This window comes from Silurus meridionalis, chromosome 15 (genome assembly GCF_014805685.1).
Source record: "Silurus meridionalis isolate SWU-2019-XX chromosome 15, ASM1480568v1, whole genome shotgun sequence".
NCBI lineage: Eukaryota > Metazoa > Chordata > Actinopteri > Siluriformes > Siluridae > Silurus > Silurus meridionalis.
The window spans coordinates 9,680,775-9,702,500 of NC_060898.1; the positions used below are offsets into that span (position 1 = coordinate 9,680,775).

Sequence of the window (21,726 nt, forward strand, 5' to 3'; positions counted from 1 at the left end):
CCTTAATTTTTATTAAAGAAATGAAAACAAGTTGTCCTATTTTATAATTATATGGTGTTTGCTTTATATGGTATTTATGTATTTTATTGTGACTCAGGGCACTCCAGAAAGGTTGATAATGCACTTAGTGGAGGAACCCTCAGTAGTAGATCCGACCTACATTGAAGATTTTCTCCTCACCTATCGAACGTTCCTTTCCAGCCCCATGGAAGTGGGCAATAAGCTACTAGAGTGGTTCAAAGTGGACAATCTGAGAGACACGGTGTGTGTATATGTCTGCATGTTTAAAAGTAACAGAGTGATTTCCACTTTTAGCTGATAAAGATAACCATTGGTCTCTTTCTTTTGAAATGTGGTTTTAATTGCAGTTGTTAATGTCTTATTCTTTATGCAGGTTACACGGATAGTGTTGTTATGGGTGAACAATCATTTTAATGATTTTGAAGGAAACCCTTCAATGACACAGTTTCTTGAAGACTTTGAAAATTTGCTGGATGAAGCGGTGAGATTTAATTTTACTATCGTCACTGGTGAAGTCAATTGTGATATATACAATGGTGTGAAAAGTGTCCTGATTTCTTATTTTTTGGCATGTTTGTCACACTTTAATGTTTTAGATCTTTAAACTAATTTAAATATTAGTAAAAGATAACACAAGTGAACACAACATGCACTTTTTAAATGAGGGTTTTTATTATTGAGGGAAAACAAAATCCAAAACTACATGGCCCTGTGTGAAAAAGTGTTTGCACCCTACACTGAATAACTAGTTAGGCCACCCTTAGCAGCAACAACTGCAATCAAGCGTTTACTATAACTATAAGCAATGAATTTGTTACAGCGCTGTGGAGGAATTTTGGTCACTCATCTATGCAGAATTGTTGTAATTCAGTCACATTAGAGGGTTTTCGAGCATGAACCACCTTTTTAAGGTCATGCCACAGCATCTCAATAGGATTCAGGTCAGGACTTTGACTAGGCCACTCCAAAGTCTTCATTTTGTTTTTCTTCAGCCATTCAGTGGTGGACTTGCTGGTGTGTTTTGGATCATTGTCCTGCTGCAGAACCCAAGTTCGCTTCAGCTTGAAACAACCCCAGGCAATCACACAACCACCACCATATTTTACTGTTGGTATAATGTTCTTTTTCTGAAATGCGGTGTTACTTTTACGCCAGACGTTATGGGACACACAACTTCCAAAAAGTCAAGTTTTCGTTTCGTCAGTCCACAGAGTATTTTTCCAAAAGTCTTGGGGATCATCAAGATGTTTTCTGGCAAAACTGAGATGAGCCTTTATGTTCTTTTTGCTCAGCAGCAGTTTTTGTCTTGGAACTTTGCTATGCAGACCATTTTTGCCCAGTCTCTTTCTTATGGTGGAGTCATGAACACTGGCCTTAACTAAGGGCAAGTGAGGCCTGCAGTTGTTTGGATGTTGCTGTGGGGTCTTTTGTGACCTCTTGGATAAGTCGTCGCTGTGCTCTTGGGGTAATTTTGGTCGGCTGGCCACTCCTGGGAAGGTTCTCCACTGTTCCATGTTTTTGCCATTTGCGAATAATGGCTCTCACTGTGGTTTCCTGAAGTCGCAAAGCATTAGAAATGGCTTTTTAACTTTTTCTAGACTGATAGATCACAATTACCTTCTTTCTCATTTGTATCTAAATTTATTTGGATCTCAGCTTGATGTCTAGCTTTTGAGGATCTTTTGATCTACTTCACTTTGTCAGGCAGGTCATTTTAAGAGATTTCTTGATTGTGAACAGGTGTGGCAGTAATCAGGCCTGGGTGTCGCCAGAGAAATTGAACTCAGGTGTGATAAACCACAGTTTATCAGGGGGGCAAAGACGTTTTTTTTTACACAGGGCCATGTAGTTTTGGATTTTGTTTTCCCTCAATAATAATAACCTTAATGATCTGAAACATTAAAGAGTGACAAACAAAAAACTAAGAAATCATCACACCACTGTAGATAAAGACCTAACAAATGCACACAAATGTTGGACCATGGTGGGATATGTCACACAAGATACAGTCCAAATATTTAACAATGAAAACTCTTTTTCCCTTCACTTAAAGAAAATGAATGGTCATTTGCGTTTGCTGAAAATGGCCTCGGCTGCTAAGGCCAAGTTGCGCCAGGTGATGCTGCAGAAGACAAACAGAGACTCACCACTGCCTTTTAGCCTGCTAGGAGGCAGTGAGAGGGGTTTTGGTATTTTCATAGACAGCATAAAGGAGAACAGCATGGCCATTGAGGCTGAACTGAAAAGAGGAGATCAGGTGCAACGACTTTCACAATAAGATTTGACTAAGACACAAAATACCTGTATGGAAGTCTTTATTAATATTATTTTCGTAGCTCAGTTTATTTACCCAAACATTTAATTTTCCAGTTTTTTTAAATATTTTTCTTTTGTATTTTTATATGTTCACTTGAAAATTAATGGAAAAGAATGAATGTGTTTTCTTTTGCTGAATTTTGTGTTAAGACTGTTTTTCTCTCTCTCTCGCTTTCTGATTGCATGTGTGCTTTGACCAGATAATAGAGATTAACGGGCAAAATTTTGAAAACATATCTTACTCCAAAGCTGTTGACATTCTAAGGAATAATACTCACCTTTGTCTCACTGTTAAGACAAACATTTTTGGTATGTTTAATACTAAATAACATTATAATTAACTTCTACCGGGTTAGGGGAAAATCTACATTTATTGACTGAATTGTAATTATTCTTGCTCCAGTCTTCAAAGAACTTCAAAATTGTGTGCGGAATGACAAGAAGAATGGAGCCCCCCACTTTACTAAATTTTATGAGATGAAGGGCAACCGCTTTTCTATTGCTGAGATGCCTGGTGACATAGAACTTCCCACTGACAGCAAAAGTCATAAGAAAATGAAAGCCCACACAGTGTCAGCCGGACGCAACAAAATCCGAAAGATGATGGAAAAGACAAGGTTCAGCATTCTCCCTCCTAAGCCCTTCAGGTACAGTATATTTTATATTTTTGGATCTATATGAACTGTTAATTATTGTCAGTATAGTTTTACTGCAAATATTTTAATCAAATATTGGCAGAACACTGCTATTTGCTATTATCCAATAATAATATTCTTAATATTATGAGTATTATGGGAAAGGACATCGGATGTAAATCACAAAATAGCACCCATGTCTGAGGTTCAGTCACAGTGCTTTGTGTGCAGGAGAGCTGTCAGCACTGTTTATATTGCTCTGCTTTGCCTAATGCATGTTTTCATGTCACTTGTTCCTTGTTTTTACCATGGCTTGACATGCACAGGGGATTTTTTGGGTAAGAGACACTCTCACTCTGCCCTTTTTTGTTTTTGTTTTTGCTCTTGTTACTTTTTCTTTTTTCTTTTACATTCTGCACAATTTGTTTGTTCTTGTTATTTGTTCTCTCCATAATTTTTTCATGCTTTTCCAATTATTTTCTTGTTTTTTTCGCACCACTCCAAAGCACAATGGACAGATTGGTTATGAAGGGCAACTGTGCATTAAAACAGTGGTTGGCGTTTTTTAATTTTACTGACTGGCTGATCATTTTATTGTTCATTTTTGGAAAATTGCCCTTTGCTTTAACTACACCAAAAACACAGTCCACTTATGTACACCAACAGATGTTAATCGGTAAGTCTGTACATATGTCATTAGAACAATTGATGCAAGAAATAAGCTGTTTTAGTCTCTGTTATAGTGCAGTGTAACAAACAGTTTGGTAACAAACAAAAAATGCTGTTTATAAATCTTTCTTAAATGTCTATGTAATTAAATACAATTTGTTTCAATACATTTATATTAGAAATACGGATTATTACCAATTTTTAATGCCTAGTTACTTTTCACCCACCCTGTTGGTATACTGTAGATATAGCTTCTGGCTTAAGTTAGGTTATGTTTAATAATATGTACAGCAACAGATGTCCATGTTAATATGTGTCTGTTCATATGACATTAGAGCAAATGATGCTGGGGAAAAAGTTGCTTTTAGTGCGACATGCAATTTGCTTAAAAAAAAAAAAAAAAAAAAAACATGCTGTTTATAAATCTCGCTTAAATGTCTCTTCCTCTATATGTCTCTTCCACTCCACTCCCACATCTACTAACAAATCTATTTCAGCAGATATATTTATAGATGTAGGTTAGAATATAGGTTCTACAATATACACGAGGTAGTAATTTAAATGACTGTGGTCCAGATCAACATGAGGCAGTTACTAAAAATTAATAAATAAAAGCAACATATCCTTTTTTGTTCAGCAAGGGTGACATGTATTTCAATACAAAGTTCTGTTATCACTACTTTTATCTTGGGTTTTACAAGATCTCAGGACACCTCTTTTGTGAATCATTAGATACATTTTAATATAGAAGTCTCGTTAAACTTTTATAACAAGACACATCTGGGTGTGCAATTTGCTAAAGGCTATTTATCTAGCCTGAATTTTATTGGTTTTGCAGTTAGAAGCAAATGAGAATCTAGCAATTTCTTAATATAAATATATGTAATAAATGTACTCCTGGAAGAGCATAAAAGGCACAAATGTCATTCTATTTGTTGTTGTCACGGTCTTCCGGTTTTGCAACGTGCACTTCCGGGTCGGTGACCATTTTGAGGTTTTCCCCGGCTGCCCGGTATATAAGGAACCTAAGAACTCTTACTCTCTGCCGGATTATCTCTTTCTTCCCCGATTCTGGCTGAAATTTGCCTGCCCTTTTTTCCCCGGTTTGCCTGCCTGTTTTTAGGAATGTTTTTTGGCTTTTTTTCTCTGTTTTGTTTCCCTGCTCTGCCTTTTTGTTTTTTTTTTGGACATTTTTGTTTTGTGTCTTTTGCCTGGATTTCTTTGCTGCATGCTCGAACAAAATAGATGTTTTTTTTTTGTTTTTTTGTTTTTTTTTTGTATTGTTTGTCGGGATTTACACCGTTGTTTTGTTTGTGTTCTTTGTCTATTCGCCTGGTTACTCCACAGTTTACTAATTAAAAGTTTTTTTGTTTTTTTTAAACCTCTCTGTCAGCATCCTGCATTTGGGTCCCTCCAGCCAGCCCTTGACAGTTGTAGTCGATGTAGTACTAAATTTTTGGCAAAAGAGACATTCACAGAAAATCCAAATCAAATCCTGTGTAAAAGGATCCAACAAATCTGAATCAATACATCAATATAAAAGGCAATAAGTGAAATAAATTGACACGATCATTTTCATAGTTAGTTTAATAGTTGGCAAAACAAAATTTTAATTTTAGAAAAACATGGTGTTTTTTTTAAAATTCATATTAAATTAATGCTTATTCACTGTCTACAAGGCCAATATTTGGACAATTAAATGTACTTATCGGATTGAAACTTTGTCATGTTTATTATGTCAAAATGAGTCATACTGTCAAATATAAAACCATAGCATTATGAATTATATTATCATGGCTTGCATCCCTATCTATAGTCTAACTAATTCATCAGTACACATTTATAAAATAGTGAGTGTCAGTGTTTAAATTCATTTATGAATGTCACCTAGTCTTGTCCTCCTCTCACTCTGTGTTGTGTCAGTCTCAAGATGATTTACTAGGAGATTTACACTGAAATTAATTAACTTTACACAGGCTTTAACGAAGACACGTTACACAGTGTAACGGGTGAAATATGTTGCGCTTCCTTTAGGAGCATATCAGTATTTTGGGAATAGGCTGGCACTGCATTTTTCCGCTATTACTGCGTGTGTGCTAAACGAGGATTATGTCCTAATTATTTTCTGATGCTCATTTTCTTTGACTAACCCGTAACGCTGTTGCCAAGAAAAATAAAAAAGCATGAGTTTTGGAAACCTGTCTGTGCTTATATGATTTCTGTTGTAACTGGAGTTAGCGAGCTCTCCCATGACCTGGCACATCCTTAGATACATCCCTTGTATCTAAACAGTAGTCTACCAAGAAAGTCATTGTTCACTGTCTTCCTCCTTCCTTTCACAACTATTTCTCTCAGGAGTTTATCTTTTGGCATCGTCGTGCGTTTAAAAAAAACTTTTTTTTCTCCCGATGCCGTGCAGATCAGAACACAGGTGAGGTGCGTTTTTTCGTTTCCATTCGGAAAGTTCATTGGTCTAATGTTATGGGGTTCAGTTTTTTGGCTTGAAGTTTGTGAAACTGGGAAAAACCCAGAAAAAAATCCTAAATAAGCCGCTTCGTTGTTTAAGCCGTGGGAAAAAAGTAGCGGCTTATAGTCCAAAAAATACGGTAAATGTTTCTGTTTCCTTCTCTTATATTTTTCTTTCTTTCACTCTTAGTGATGCATGCATAGGCCAGTCTCAGGATGACAGCATTGTTGGAACAAAGCAATGCAGGCACAGTGTGGCCATTGTGCCCAGTCTGTCCTCCAGCACCCCTGATTTACTGCAACCGACAACCAGCACACTTAGCTTCTCAAACTCCACAGGTGATTTCTACCTCTTTATGCTCATTTTTAATTTTGAGGGCATATGAAATAAAGTTATTGTTTATTAACAAGAATATTATACTAGATTAGGGTTGCTCACACTTTATCGTCTTGCCAACAATTTTTTAAATGACCGTCAAAATGATCTACCTACATAAAAAAAGAGCTGTATATACACCAACCAGGCACACATTATGACCTTATAACATGATGACCTTGAATTGACTACTACTGATTATCACTTCATCATGTTAGTGGGTTGGATATATATATATATATATATATATATATATATATATATATATACATATACATATATATATATAGTGGGGCAAAAAAGCATTTAGTCAGCCACCAATTGTGCAAGTTCTCCCGCTTAAAAAGATGAGAGAGGCCTGTAATTTTCATCATAGGTACACTTCAACTATGAGAGACAAAATGTCTTTAAAAATCACATTGTCTGATTTTTAAAGAATTTATTTGCAAATTATAGTGGAAAAAAGTATTTGGTCAATAAAAAAGTTATTGTCCAAATAACATCTCTATATTTTTTGTTATATACCCTTTGTTGGCAATGACAGAGAGCAAACATTTTCTGTAAGTCTCCACAAGGTTTTTACATACTGTTGCTGGTAGTTTGGCCGATTCCTCCATGCAGATCTCCTCTAGAGCAGTGATGTTTGGGGCTGTTGCTGGGCGAAACAGATTTTCAACTCCCTCCAAAGACTTTCTATTGGGTCGAGATCTGAGACTGGCTAGGCCACTCCAGGACCTTGAAATGCTTCTTACAAAGCCACTCCTTACTTTTTTGCCCCACTGTATTAGGCAGCAAGTGAACATTTGTCCTCATAATCTATGTGTTAGAAGCAGGAAAAATGGGCAAGCATAAGGATTTGAGAAAGTTTGACAAGGGCACAATTGTAGATGACATAACAGGAAGTGCAATACAAAGGCATGATGGGAATAAAATAAAACATAACCAACTTGCTCAAGTAAAATACAATTGAGTATTGAAATCACAAACATTATAAAATAATAAAAATATAAAATTATACAAATTAAACTAATAAAAGGTTCCCGAAATAAGCAAGTATCTAAGTGCACAAGAGCCATCTAATGAAAACTGACATAAATTTAGAAAGCTTTGTGAAAGCAAATACACTACCTTGTGTTATTTTCTGGTTGACCGCGCTCGATTTATTGGGCACCCCTTATATAGAGGCATTGTGTTAAAGTCATGTGTTTAAATATGAGTATGCTTGAGGATAGTACTGATTGCCACATGAACACTGAATAATATTTGGCACTGGGACGATGATGTTGACCTTGAAGCACTCTGGAATGATGGCACTGCATAGCCAAATAATGAAAATGTCAGTCAGAACAGCTGGTCTGCCCCTCTACTGAACATTCTGTCTTATATGTTGTCTGGTCCAACAGCTTTTTATAGCTGTTTCACAGCTGTTATGTGCAGCTGGAAGGTTAATATGGATAAATTGTATATTTGTATAAAATGCAAAAAATTTAAAATGTATTTTCTAAATCTATTTCCTCTGTACAGCTGCTTTAAAAGATTATCCATTGTTAAAATGCTATCTATTATTGATGTTTCACCGCTGTTCTGGAAGTTGCTGAGAATTCTCTGGACATGCTTCATCTTTTAATGGCTTGGTACCGTTAGACCCTCGCTGTTGGCAAATGGTAACTTATGACATGTATTTCTACAGGTTGGTGCTGTCACTGTCAGTTGCGCAAGTGGCAGTCAGTATGGTCAGAACAGACCTGAAAAGCGGAGTTGGTTAGCGGGCTATATGTTGGATTTAAAAGAGTAGAAGTGTTGAAGATAGGGCTTCACCCAGTATGCTCCAGAAATGTATGTGTAAAAAGATCATACAAAGAAACAAGAAGATAGGAAGCAGTAGTTTAGCATATTGTTTCTGGTTGAGCTGACCTACTGTATTGAAACTCTCTCAATATTTATTTATCTCTAATGTGTTTAAGGTTTTCTTTTCTTTTCTGTTAACAGATGTACCAGATCAGGTCATACGTGTTTTCAGAGCAGACCAACAGAGCTGCTACATTATAATCAACAAAGATACTACAGCCAAGGATGTGGTCTTAAATGTAGTTAAGGAGTTTGGGCTCATTGCTGGTCATGAGACCTATTCTCTGTGTGAGGTGTCAGTCACTCCTGAAGGTGTCATTAAACAGCGTCGACTACCAGACCAATTGTCCAAATTGGCAGAGCGGATCCAGCTCAACGGCAGGTAAAATCTTATTTGGCATCAAAGCCTGATTTTAATCTACTACAATCTAAGTTTAATTGCCTAAATTGGTCTACTTTCTTATAGTTTGTGTGGGTTCTATTTTCTGTTAAGCCACCATTTAAATCCATAATAAATAAACCAATAAAACCTTCCTAATGCGAACAATTTTAAATCATCTTTCATTACATACACAGAAGCTACAGGACTGTTATCTTATCTGAAGTTATATTATACTACATATTACTACGTAGTATATATATTATATATATACTACATAAAAACCTGTAGAAGGGCAGAGTTACAGTATAAAGTGATGGAAATTAAGCAATTTTTTAAGGAAGTGTGAAATAAAATGTGTAAAATGTGCAAAGACTGGTAAAATGAGGTAGACTCTTACCCAGTGGTTTATTATAAACAAAAATCTTTAATACAAAATGTATTTGTTAAAGGATGTGAACACCTTTTCGATAATTTTTTTTGTTTTATGTTTTGTAGAAACAGATTTAGCTGTTTTGTCTTGGTTTCACTTTTTATATCACAGTAACCTGCAGTTTTAACATATGTATAGACCTTTTATTTCCACTGTATATACAACAAAACATGTTTAAAGGTAAGAAATCCTTCTATACTGCTAACTGCTGGTATACTGCTAACTAGCCAGTCTGACTAACATTTTCAAATTGGAGAATATTTACATTTACATTTGCAGCATTTAGCAGACGCCCTTATCCAGAGCGACGTAAAAAGTGCTTTAAATCTCTAGTAATGAATAAATCTACACTGGTACGCAAGATTACAAACTTAATATAAATATAACTCGAATTCTACAAACGAATATTCTACTAAAGAATATGACTTGGCCCCAAATAACATGAATTTATTGTCATTAGTAACTTCAAGGCAATGTCACAGTTTGTACTGTGCTTACTTTGGTCAGGTATTACCTGAAGAACAACATGGAAACAGAAACCCTCTGCTCAGTTGAGGATGCTCACGAGCTTCTGAGAGAGAGTAAGATCAGTCTTCTCCAGCTCAGCACTCTGGAAGTGTCTGCCCAGCTGTCCATGCGTGACTTTCATATCTTTCAGAACATTGAGTCCACTGATTATGTGGACAGTCTATTTAAGCTAAACTTTAGCAATGGTCATCTAAAACATTTTGAGGAGTTGATCAACCAGGAGACCTTCTGGGTGGCCACTGAGATTTTACATGAAGCAAATGCACTAAAGCGCATGAAGACAATCAAGCACTTCATCAAGATTGCACTGCAGTGCCGTGAGTGCAAGAACTTCAATTCCATGTTTGCCATCATAAGGTGGGTAAAGGATAATTTTGTCATTTCAGTCTTTTTTTTTGTTAACTATTGTTTTTTGTTTTTAACATCAGCAATAGTGACTGATATACTACATCTAAAATTTAAGAAATTCTAGCATATATTTGGCAATTGGTATTTTGTGGGTGCAACAAAAGACTGAAAATTCTGGGGAAAAAAAGGGGCTAATAAAAAAAAACAGCTGGAGGATATTTTGCAACTAATTTGGTTAATTGGGAACAGATCAATAACCTGTGGAACAATTTTAGAATAAAGTTCCTTAATATAAAATTGTGCAAAACTTTCAATATATTATCATTTGAAGTATTACAGTATCTAAAATAATGAAAAGATTTAAAGAATCTGGAGAAATATCAGTGCTCAAGGAACAAAGGCAAAAATCAATACTGGATTTTTGGGCCCTCAAGTAGCACTGCATTCAAGCCCGACATAATCCTGTAATTGAAATCACTGCTTGGGTTCAGAAACACATCCAGGAATCATTGTCTATTATCACAGTTCACCGTATGAACAAATGTAGCTTAATAAAATAACATTAAAGCTCTGTCATTCAAAGAAGAAGCCATATGTGAACATGATCCAGAAATGCAGCTGGCTTCTTTGGGCCAAAGTTCATTTAAAATTGACTGAGGCAAAATGGAAAACAAATATGTGGTCTGATTAATGAAATTTTTTTATTCTTTTTGAAACCATGGACACTGCATCCTCTGAATTAAAGAATATAGGAACCTGCCAGACATTTATTAAAGCTCATTTCAAATACCGTATTTTCCGGAATATAAGCCACTATTTTTTCCCACGCTTTGAACCCCGCGGCCTAAACAATGACGCGGCTAATATATTAATTTTTCCTGGGTCAAAAGCTTCAAGCCAAAAAACTGTGCCCCATAACATTAGACCAATGAAATTGCCGAACGGGTTCAGGTGAAACAATGAAACACTTTATATTAAATCAGATACGCTCCCACTGAATCGGGCCGCACCACATCATAAATATGGATGAGGTTCCTCTGATGTTTGACCTGCCGCTCACTCGGACTGTCAACAGGAAATGCAAATCATTCGTCATGCTGAAAACAACCGGGCATGAAAAAACGCAATTCACCTGTGCTCTGAGCTGCACGGCATTGGGAGAAAAGCTTCACCGATGGTGATTTTTAAACGCACGACGATGCCAAAAGAAAAACTCTCGAGAGAAATTGTTGCGAAAGGAAGGAGGAAGACAGTGAACAATGACTCTTGGTAGGCTAGTGTTTAGATACAAGTCGTGTAACAGACACTGTCTTTTGTTAAAGCCTGTGTAAAGTTCATTAGTTTCAATGTGGACAGCGGCTTATAGACCTTTCACTATTTGAAAACATTTGGCATATAATAAAATGAAAAATACGTCAAAGAAGACCCAGAACTGTTAAGCAGCTTGAATCAGGTATCACAATCACGTAACACAAATAAAACAACTTTCCTCTAAAAAATGTTTTGCATCTGGTCTCCATAGTTCCTAGATGTATACAGACTGTTGTTAAAAGAAGAGGGGCTACACAGTTATACATAAAGGCCTTGTCCCTACTTTTTTAAGATGTTTCTTGTCCATTAAATTAAAAATGTATTTATATTTGTTTTCAAAATGCAAAATCTTTCTACAGCTGTTTCTTTTGAATAATATGGGTTTATGAAATTTGCAAATCATTGCATTCTGTTTTTCCTTTTTTATACAGTGCCTCAACATTTTGGAATTCGGGTTATTATATATATATATATATATATATATATATATATATATATATATATATATATATACAGTGGAACCCGTTATCTCGCCCTCGGTTAACTCGACAACCCTATTAAGTCAACGTTTTTGAAGTGGAACCGCCAAATTCTCGCTTTTTCTACGCATTTTTTATCGGTTATGTCGACTTTTTTTATGTCGCGGAACCCTGATATCTCGAGCACAAGGGGGGGAAAAATAAGAAATTTTAACGTCAGTTATGTCGATCGGCACTGTGCAGCCGCAGAAGAACTCGCGAAAGTGGCGGAAAAATCAAACCTTACAGATACTACAGGTGTTTGTATTGTATACTGGTGAATCTCTGCTGTTAGTAAGTGCACATATGCATTTTTTTGTTAAATGTTATGCGATGAACGGGAGCGCGGCGCTCCCGGCTTCAACTCCTTACCGGCGCGTCGCTCGCCACCGAGAGCCGTGCTCCTTACCAGCGCCGCGCGAGCAGGGTAAGGAGCACGGCTCTCGGTAAGGAGCGACGCTGGCCGGTAAGGAGCACGGCTCTCGGTAAGGAGTTGAAGCCGGAGCTTCAGAGAAAGCGGCCGGCACCTGCCACGCCCCTTCGGCCGTTCACGTTTGAGACTTTTCTGTCCCTCGTTTTGGTTTCGGGTTCGGTTTTGGATCTTCCGGGTTTTCCGGCTTCGCCGTGCCGCCGGTCGGCTTTTCGGACACTTTGCTTTGTGTGTTTGTGCGGATTACTTCAGCCTGATGGTCATAAGTTTTCAGACACTTAATTATGTTTTTTTTTTTTTTTCCCCCACATGTGGACTAAATGTGAAACGGCACTGTGCAGCCGCTGTTTTTTTTTTTTTTTGAGCGATCTGTGTGTTTATAATGTTGGAGAATATAATAAAGGTTTGTATGGAGAATGGACGGTGGTTTGTATTGTATACTGGTAAATCTCTGCTGTTAGTAGGTGCACTTATGCCTTTTGTTGTTAACAAACGTATGTACATTTTTATAGCATGCCTTCATCAAACAAATCGCAGCAACGCTGTTGTGTAAAAAACCCTCCAAAAACACGTGCATGCACATTCTCATTTATTAACGCACATCATGTACATAAAGAAATTTCAAGCACGTTAATATACTGCCGCCATTTTGTTTTCGTTTATCTCGATCATCGGTTACCTCGATGCTTTTTGGCGACCCCCTAGGACATCGACATAACCGGGTTCCACTGTATATATATATATATAATATGTGTATTACATGTGTGTGTGTGTGTGTGTGTGTGTGTGTGTGTATATATATATATATATATATATATATATATATATATATATATATATATATATATGGACACAGCTTTTATACTTCAGTTTTTAACATTGTACATTAATACTACAGACCTCCAAACTATAAAAGAGCACAAATGGATTTATGTAGTAGACAAAAACATGTTAAATACCCCAAAATATGTTTTATTTTTTCTTTTATGACAGCTTTGCACACTCTTGCCATTTTCTCAGTCAGCCTCATAAGGTAGTTACCTGAAATGGTTTTTCAACAATTTTGGGGAGTTCCCAGAGGTGTTTGTTAGCTGCTTTTCCTTCACTTTCCGGTCTCCAGAGTAGTGGAGGCCAGGTCTTCTGATGCAGCACTTTATCACTCTCCTTCCTTAACATAACGGGTCCCACTTAATACAAACCAGATGGGATGGCATGTTGCAAAATGTTGTGGTTAAGTGTGCCCTCAATTTTGATTTTCTAGATCTGGTAAGTACCCTTGCTGCTGCGTTCTGGACCACCTAAAGCTTATTTATGCACTTACTCGAACGTGCAGACAGTAAAGCATTACAGTAGTCTAATCTAGATGTAACAAAAGCATGTACTAGTTTTTCTGCATCCTGTTTCTAATCATATTTCTAATTTCAGCAATACTTCTAAGGTGAAAGAAGGAAATCCTGGTAATATTATTCACATGAGCTTTAAAGGAAAGCCTATAGTCAGTATTCACACCATAATGCTACATAATCTGAAAGTTTACTTCTAGCTGCATGTGGTCCTCTTAAAAGTACTTCCTTCTAATCCAAGTTAAGCAGAAATTATAAAGCATCCATTTTTACTTACAATTTTACCCAGAGGCAGCATATATAAAGAAATAAGCAGAGGGCCTAATACAAATTCCTGCAGAACACTAAATTACCTCAGAGAGTGTGGAGACCTCAAAGAGTGTGGAGCCCTGATCGGAGGTCAATAGCAGGTAATTTTCCACCTGAACCAGTGCTGTCTTTGTGCTATGATAAGGCCTAAATCCTGACTGATACATTTAGAACATTTTATTCAAATTAGTTGTGTAGGGTAACCCACCAAATGGCCTAACGACGGAATCCACTGGCGTTGGTGAAAGTATGTTGCTGTAAACGATTACTAAAATGGATTGCAATTTGTTACATAAATCTAATTTTGAAGCACTAATCTGACTCCAGTTTAATAATGATAAATAAAGATGTATCTTGCTACATAACATGATCAGCATGAAACCATATAGTTTAGCAATGCAGTTTACAAAAGAATTGTTAGTCAGTGCACCTGGCATTAAGACACACAGAGACTGTGTTGGAAGTTCTGACTACAGAATGCTTCCCTGAGGCTTTTGCTAAACTTTTTTATATATTTAAACCATCATAAACACTCAGGAGACATGAGACAGGAGGTGACCTAAAAAACAAATACCACCTAGTATAAAAACCAACATCTGATAAAGATCTTCGTTGGAACATCTCTACCATCAGTAGAACAGAATTTTCCCAAACCTGAGATATTTATTTTTGGTCTGTTCTACTGATATGGGACTGACATCATATTTTCCAATCGCACTGAGACATATAAAATAATATTAAACATGTAAAGGTAAAATTCATACATTCCTAAAAAAATAAGTATGCACGTATACTATAAATTCTGGCAACTTCTAAGTCACCTTTTCATTACTCAGCCATATTCCCAGGAGGGAAAGAGGGGGGTTCAAGGATGGGTAAGAAGGCAGCTGAACAAATGGCTTTATTTCCTCAGATTAAAGAGATCCTCTCTTCAAATTAGAACATTTGTTTTGTTGCATGGCAGTTCTCAGGGTCTGGCCTCATGAAGAGATCTGACCATCCTTACAGGTGTAAGCATGACTGCTGTACTATACATTTTTTATTTATTTATTTAAATTTTTTTTTGGATATGAAGGGGACGTTGGATATTTGCAGATAGTTGGACAAGGGTTGGCAAGGGTCAAGGTCAGGTATGGTTTGACACCATTTCCGTTCTAATTTCCGAGTGTTTAGTTTTAAGGTGATCATTATACCACAGTGCAATTTTTTTCTCGCTGATCATTTTGGTTTTATGGGGAGCTACATCATCTAGAGTCTAGAGTCATTCAGTAGCCCAGTCAAGCTCTGCGTGGTCAGACGAAGATCTTATTAATGTCGATAACTCTGGAAGATTACTGATATAATTAAGGTAGTTGGCCTGAATGTATGCTTAGCACGATAACATGGCGAGGTACTTGCGCTATGACTGAGTCTGATTTTAAAGGAGATAAGATGGCAATGATCTGAAATAGCTTAAGACTGGAATTATGACTACATGTTTTATATCAAATCCAAATTAGTTTTCGTTAGTTTTAAATCATGAGTAAATCCTATAACATTCTGATTCATTTCTACTGAATCTAGAATGGACATAACTGCTGTTCTTAAACAGTCTTCCTGATTATCAAAATGTATATTAGTCATCAACAATTAATGCTTTGTCTAAAGAAGTAGCTAGATTTGTGATGTAATTTGCTAATTTCACGAGAAAATTAGAGTAATGCCCTGGGGCTGTATAAATAATCATTAATGGAATTGACTGACTAGACTTGCTTTCAAACGCTAAATATTTTATGTTGTTGTAAAAGAACTTTGAATGTGCTAAATTTGTGTTTAGTTTTTTGTGTGGCGCTTGAATTATTATCATAAATAGCTGCGACACTGCCTCCTCTGCCATTTAGACAGGGCTGGTGTATGTAACTATACCCAGGAGGATATATTTGTTAATGCTAGATATTCGTTCGGTGTAATCCACATTTCTGTGAAACATATTACATTAAACTCCTGGCTGGTAATAAATTTGCTTATAGTCCGTGCCTTTGACATAAGAGATTTAATGTTCAACAGACCTATATTTAGATTATAAGTGCTGGCTGTGCATTCAGTCTTAATTTAATTTTAATCAAGTTACCTATACATTTTCAAAGAATTTCGTTTTACTCGGGAGACGGACACAGCATAGGTTTGGTGGACCATGAGTGACGACTCCGTGCAGCTAGCAGACGGTAAGTTTATCCCGTTTGTCTGCTCCCTAGCTTTTTCTCTGGATATTTCCTGGTTAACTAGTTCTGTTCTTAGACTATGACCTATAATACAACAAATGAAGGCAGCACCTTCCTGAGTGATACCATCCCACCCTAACAGGCCAGCCTTGTCCTCAAAATTTATCCAATAATCTATGAAGCCTGCATTGTTTTTGGAGCACCACTCGGACATCCAGCAGTAAATTGACCATAACCTGCTGTAAGCTACATCACCACGCTGCACTGGGATGGCAAAGCATATTAGGGCATCGGACAGTGCCTTTGCTAATTTTCACACCTCTATCATGTTACTATTAGTAACCTCTGACTGTCAAATGTGTATATCATTAGCTCCTATGTGAAAAATATATCTATCCAAATATCTATCTTAGAGAACCTATGCTTTCCTACAACCCTAAACTAAGCTGCTATGTCTGGCATCCTGAAATTATGTACCTTGATGGGGTTACTGTAGTGTGTGTTCACAGTTCTGATGGGAATGGCCTCCACTCACTGCTTCAAAACGGGGAAAAACACTCTTCCAAAAAGATTAAAGAGAAAAGCAGCTGACGGAAAGCAGAGAATACAGGAAATCAAAATGATAATTCAAGATTATTTAAGGGAAAAGAGATAGAAAACTGTCAAATTCAAATGCTGATACAAACACAAAATTATGCAGCTAATAAATCAACAACAGGAAGCTATGCGACACAGGGTTTATAACTGCCAGTTTAAAAGATTGTAGCTACATAACCAGTGCTAATGGAGAATATTATGGAGGGTATTATTATTTTTATTTTTTTTTTCCTGATTTAAGTTCCTGAAATTTATCCCTGTTTATTAGTGGTGTAGTTGTTAGTGTGGTTCTTTAATTTTGCCTCAGTACTAAATAAAAAGATTGTGCTTGTTATCTTCTATGAGGGTAGAAAAATATGCAGATCTGGCAGCACTTTTCAATAACTCAGGAGACTCTCCTACTGTTTAGTTTGACAAAATTTCCGCGTCGTTCTAATTACCGAATTGTCTGTTTTAAGTTGCATGTATGATCATTTTTCCACAATGCTATTTTTTTTTCTTGCTAATAATAAAATTTTTAAGGGGAGCTAAAAATTAGTAGTGTGTAGTAAAATTAGTAGAGTGTAAAATTAGTAGAGTGTAAAATTAGTAGAGTGTAGTGGGACGTTGATTTTCAACATTCAGTAGCCCAGTTGATCTCTGCTATATCAGACGCTGATCCAATCAATGTCAATAACTCCTGGAGATTGTTGATATAACTTGCTGCAGTAGCTGACTTGTATGTATGTTTAACATGATAAAGTGGCAAGGTACATTTGTTATGATTTTAAGGGGTATGAAGTAGTTTAAGGTGTTGGTTCTTTTAATTGTGAGGATTTTGGCTCACATGTAACAAAAACCCACCAATTCACTATCTCAAAAAATGTAATACTTCATAAGACCAATAAAAAAACATTTTAGGTGAATTGTTGGCCTTTTGGAAAGTATGTTAATTTACTCTATATGTACTCAATACTAGTTAGGGGCTCCTTTTGCTTTAATTACTGCCTCAATTTGGAGACGGAGGTGATCAGTCTGTGTCACTGCTGAAGTGGTATGGAAACCCAGGTTTCTTTGACAGTGGCCTTCAGCTCATTGGCATTTTTTGGTCTCTTGTTTCTCATTTTCCCTAACCCTAACCCATAGAGATGGGGTTCAGGTCTGGTGAGTTTGCTGGCCAGTCAAGCACACCAACACCATGGTCATTTAACCAACTTTTGGTGCTTTTGGCAGTTTCAAATTTTTTTTTATTTAAAATAAAATTAAAAAACTTTTTATTTATTTTCTAATTATTTATGTGTGTGTGTGTGTATGTGTGTATATATATATATATATATATATATATATATATATATATATATATATATATATATATATATATACAGTGCCTTGCGAAAGTAGTCGGCCCCCTTGAACTTTTGCCACATTTCAGGCTTCAAACATAAAGATATAAAACTGTAATTTTTTGTGAAGAATCAACAACAAGTGGAACACATCATATTTCAAACTTTTTCAACAAATAAAAAACTGAAAAATTGGGCGTGCAAAATTATTCATCCCCCTTAAGTTAATACTTTGTAGCGCCATCTTTTGCTGTGATTACAGCTGTAAGTCGCTTGGGGTATGTCTCTATCAGTTTTGCACATCGAGAGACTGAAAGTTTTGCCCATTCCTCCTTGCAAAACAGCTCGAGCTCAGTGAGGTTGGATGGAGAGCATTTGTGAACAGCAGTTTTCAGTTCTTTCCACAGATTCTCGATTGGATTCAGGTCTGGATTTTGACTTGGCCATTCTAACACCTGGATATGTTTATTTGTGAACCATTCCATTGTAGATTTTGCTTTATGTTTTGGATCTTGTTGGAAGACAAATCTCTGTCCCAGTCTCAGGTCTTTTGCAGACTCCATCAGGTTTTCTTCCAGAATGGTCCTGTATTTGGCTCCATCCATCTTCCCATCAATTTTAACCATCTTCCCTGTCCCTGCTGAAGAAAAGCAGGCCCAAACCATGATGCTGCCACCACCATGTTTGACAGTGGGGATGGTGTGTTCAGGGTGATGAGCTGTGTTGCTTTTACGCCAAACATAACGTTTTGCATTGTTGCCAAAAAGTTTGATTTTGGTTTCATCTGACCAGAGCACCTTCTTCCACATGTTTGGTGTGTCTCCCAGGTGGCTTGTGGCAAACTGTAAACGACACTTTTTATGGATATCTTTAAAAAATGGCTTTCTTCTTGCCATTTTTCCATAAAGGACAGATTTGTGCAGTATACGACTGATTGTTGTCCTATGGACAGAGTCTCCCACCTCTGCTGTAGATCTCTGCAGTTCATCCAGAGTGATCAGTCTTCTCCTTGTATGAGCTAAAAGTTTAGAGGTACGGCCAGGTCTTGGTAGATTTGCAGTGGTCTGATACTCCTTCCATTTCAATATTATCGCTTGCACAGTGCTTCTTGGGATGTTTAAAGCTTGGGAAATCCTTTTGTATCCAAATCCGGCTTTAAACTTCTCCACAACAGTATCTCGGACCTGCCTGGTGTGTTCCTTGTTCTTCATGATGCTCTCTGCGCTTTAAACGGACCTCTGAGACTATCACAGTGCAGGTGCATTTATACGGAGACTTGATTACACACAGGTGGATTCTATTCTTCATTAGTCATTTAGGTCCACATTGGATCATTCAGAGATCCTCACTGAACTTCTGGAGAGAGTTTGCTGCACTGAAAGTAAAGGGGCTGAATAATTTTGCACACCCAATTTTTCAGTTTTTTTATTTGTTGAAAAAGTTTGAAATATCCAATAAATTTCGTTCCACTTCATGATTGTGTCCCACTTGTTGTTGATTCTTCACAAAAAATTACAGTTTCATATCTTTATGTTTGAAGCCTGAAATGTGGCAAAAGGTCGCAAAGTTCAAGGGAGCCGAATACTTTCGCAAGGCACTGTATATATATACACAGTGGGTACAGAAAGTATTCAGACCCCCTTAAATTTTCACTCTTTGTTATATTGCAGCCATTTGCTAAAATCATTTAAGTTCATTTCTTTTTCTCATTAATGTACACATAGCACCCCATATTAACAGAAAAACACAGAATTGTTGACATTGTTGCAGATTTATTAAAAAAGAAAAACTGAAATATCACATAGTCCTAAGTATTCTGACCCTTTGCTGTGACACTCACTCATATATTTAAATCGGGTGCTATCCATTTCTTCTGATCATCCTTGAGATAGTTCTACACCTTCATTTGAGTCCAGGTGTGTTTGATTGGACTTGATTAGGAAAGCCACACCTGTCTATATAAGACCTTACAGATTACAATGCATGTCAGAGCAAATGAGAATCATGAGGTCAAAGGAACTGCCTGAAGAGCTCAGAGACAGAATTGTGGCAAAGCACAGATCTGGCCAAGGTTACAAAAAAATTTCTGCTGCACTTAAGGTTCCTAAGAGCACAGTGGCCTCCATAATCCTTAAATGGAAGAATTTTGGGATGACCAGAACCCTTCCTAGAGCTGTACATCCAGCCAAACTAAACTATCATTACATTACATTACACATTACATTTATATAGCGCTTTTCTGCAGCACTCAAAGCGCTTTACATATGAAAGGGGGGATTCTCCTCAACCACCACCAATGTGCAGCATCCACCTGGATGATGCGACGGCAGTAATATTGCGCCAGAACGCCCACCACACACCAGCATATTAGTGGAGAGGAGATAGAGTGATATAGCCAATTAATATGAGGGGATGATTAGTAGGCCAGCGGGCAAGGTTTTTTTTGGCCAGGATGCTGGGGCACACCCCTACTCGTTTTTCGAAAGACATCCTGGGATTTTTTATGACCACAGAGAGTCAGGACCTCGGTTTAACGTCTCATCCGAAGGACGGTGCTTTTTTGACAGTATAGTGTCCCCGTCACTATACTGGGGTGTTAGGACCCACACAGACCACAGGGTGAGCACCCCCTGCTGGTCTCACTAACACCTCTACCAGCAGCAACCTGGTTTTTCCCAGGTGGTCTCCCATCCAAGTACTGGCCAGGCTCAGCCCTGCTGTCTTGGGCTACAGGGTGATATGGCTGCTGGCATCGGGGGAGAAGAGCCTTGATGAGAGAGGTAAAGAAGAACCCAAAAATCACTGTGGCTGAGCTCCAGAGATACAGTCGGGAGATGGGAGAAAGTCAAACATCACTGCAGCCCTCCACCAGTCGGGGCTTTATGGCAGTGTGGCCCGACGGAAGCCTCTCCTCAGTGCAAGACACATGCAAGCCTGCATGGAGTTTGCTAAAAACACCTGAAGGACTCCAAGATGGTCTGATGAGACCAAGATGGAACTTTTTGGCCCTAATTCTAAGCGGTATGTGTGGAGAAAACCAGGCAATGCTCATCACCTGTCCAATACAGTCCCAACAGTGAAGCATGGCGGTGGCAGCATCATGCTGTGGGGGTGTTTTTCAGCTGCAGGGACAGGACTACTGGTTGCAATCGAGGGAAATATGAATGCGGCCAAGTACAGGGATATCCTGGACACAAACCTTCTCCAGAGTGCTCTGGACCTCAGACTGGGCCGAAGTTAAGCACACAGAAGATATAAAATAACGAAGGAGTGGCTTCACAACAACTCTGTGACTGTTCTTGAATGGCCCAGCTAGAGCCCTGACTTAAACCCAATTGAGCATCTCTGGAGAGACCTAAAAATGGCTGTCCAACAACGTTTACCATCCATCCTGACAGACCTGGAGAGGATCTGCAAGGAGGAATGGCAGATGATCCCCAAATCCAGGTGTGAGAAACTTCTTGAATCTTTGCCAAAAAAGAATCCTGGCTGTATTAGTTCAAAAGGGTGCTTCTACTAAATACTGAGCAAAGGGTCTGAATACTTAGGACCATGTGATATTTCAGTTTATCTTTTTTGATAAATCTGCAAAAAATTTCAACAATTCTGTGTTTTTCTGTAAATATGGGGTGCGATGTGTACATTAATGAGGAAAAGAAATGAACTTAAATTAGTT

The 21,726-nt window shown here is 37.5% G+C and overlaps 1 protein-coding gene across 12 annotated transcripts in view; it reads left to right on the forward strand.

The window, feature by feature from the left end:
* The window catches only part of rapgef6 (Rap guanine nucleotide exchange factor (GEF) 6), a 147,111-nt gene that overhangs the window by 91,192 nt on the left and 34,193 nt on the right, over positions 1–21,726 (forward strand). For 11 of the 12 annotated variants that reach the window (XR_006927941.1, XM_046867185.1, XM_046867190.1 and 8 more), the window contains 9 exons: positions 98–262; positions 395–502; positions 2,075–2,278; positions 2,538–2,646; positions 2,741–2,984; positions 3,299–3,310; positions 6,298–6,446; positions 8,473–8,713; positions 9,651–10,028. Coding sequence is in view for 11 of the 12 variants with exons in the window: in XM_046867185.1 (XP_046723141.1) it covers positions 98–262; positions 395–502; positions 2,075–2,278; positions 2,538–2,646; positions 2,741–2,984; positions 3,299–3,310; positions 6,298–6,446; positions 8,473–8,713; positions 9,651–10,028 (1,610 nt within the window). In the remaining variant the exon portion in view is untranslated. The remainder of the gene's footprint in view (positions 1–97; positions 263–394; positions 503–2,074; positions 2,279–2,537; positions 2,647–2,740; positions 2,985–3,298; positions 3,311–6,297; positions 6,447–8,472; positions 8,714–9,650; positions 10,029–21,726) is intronic. The other variant, XM_046867183.1, reaches the window with a different exon arrangement.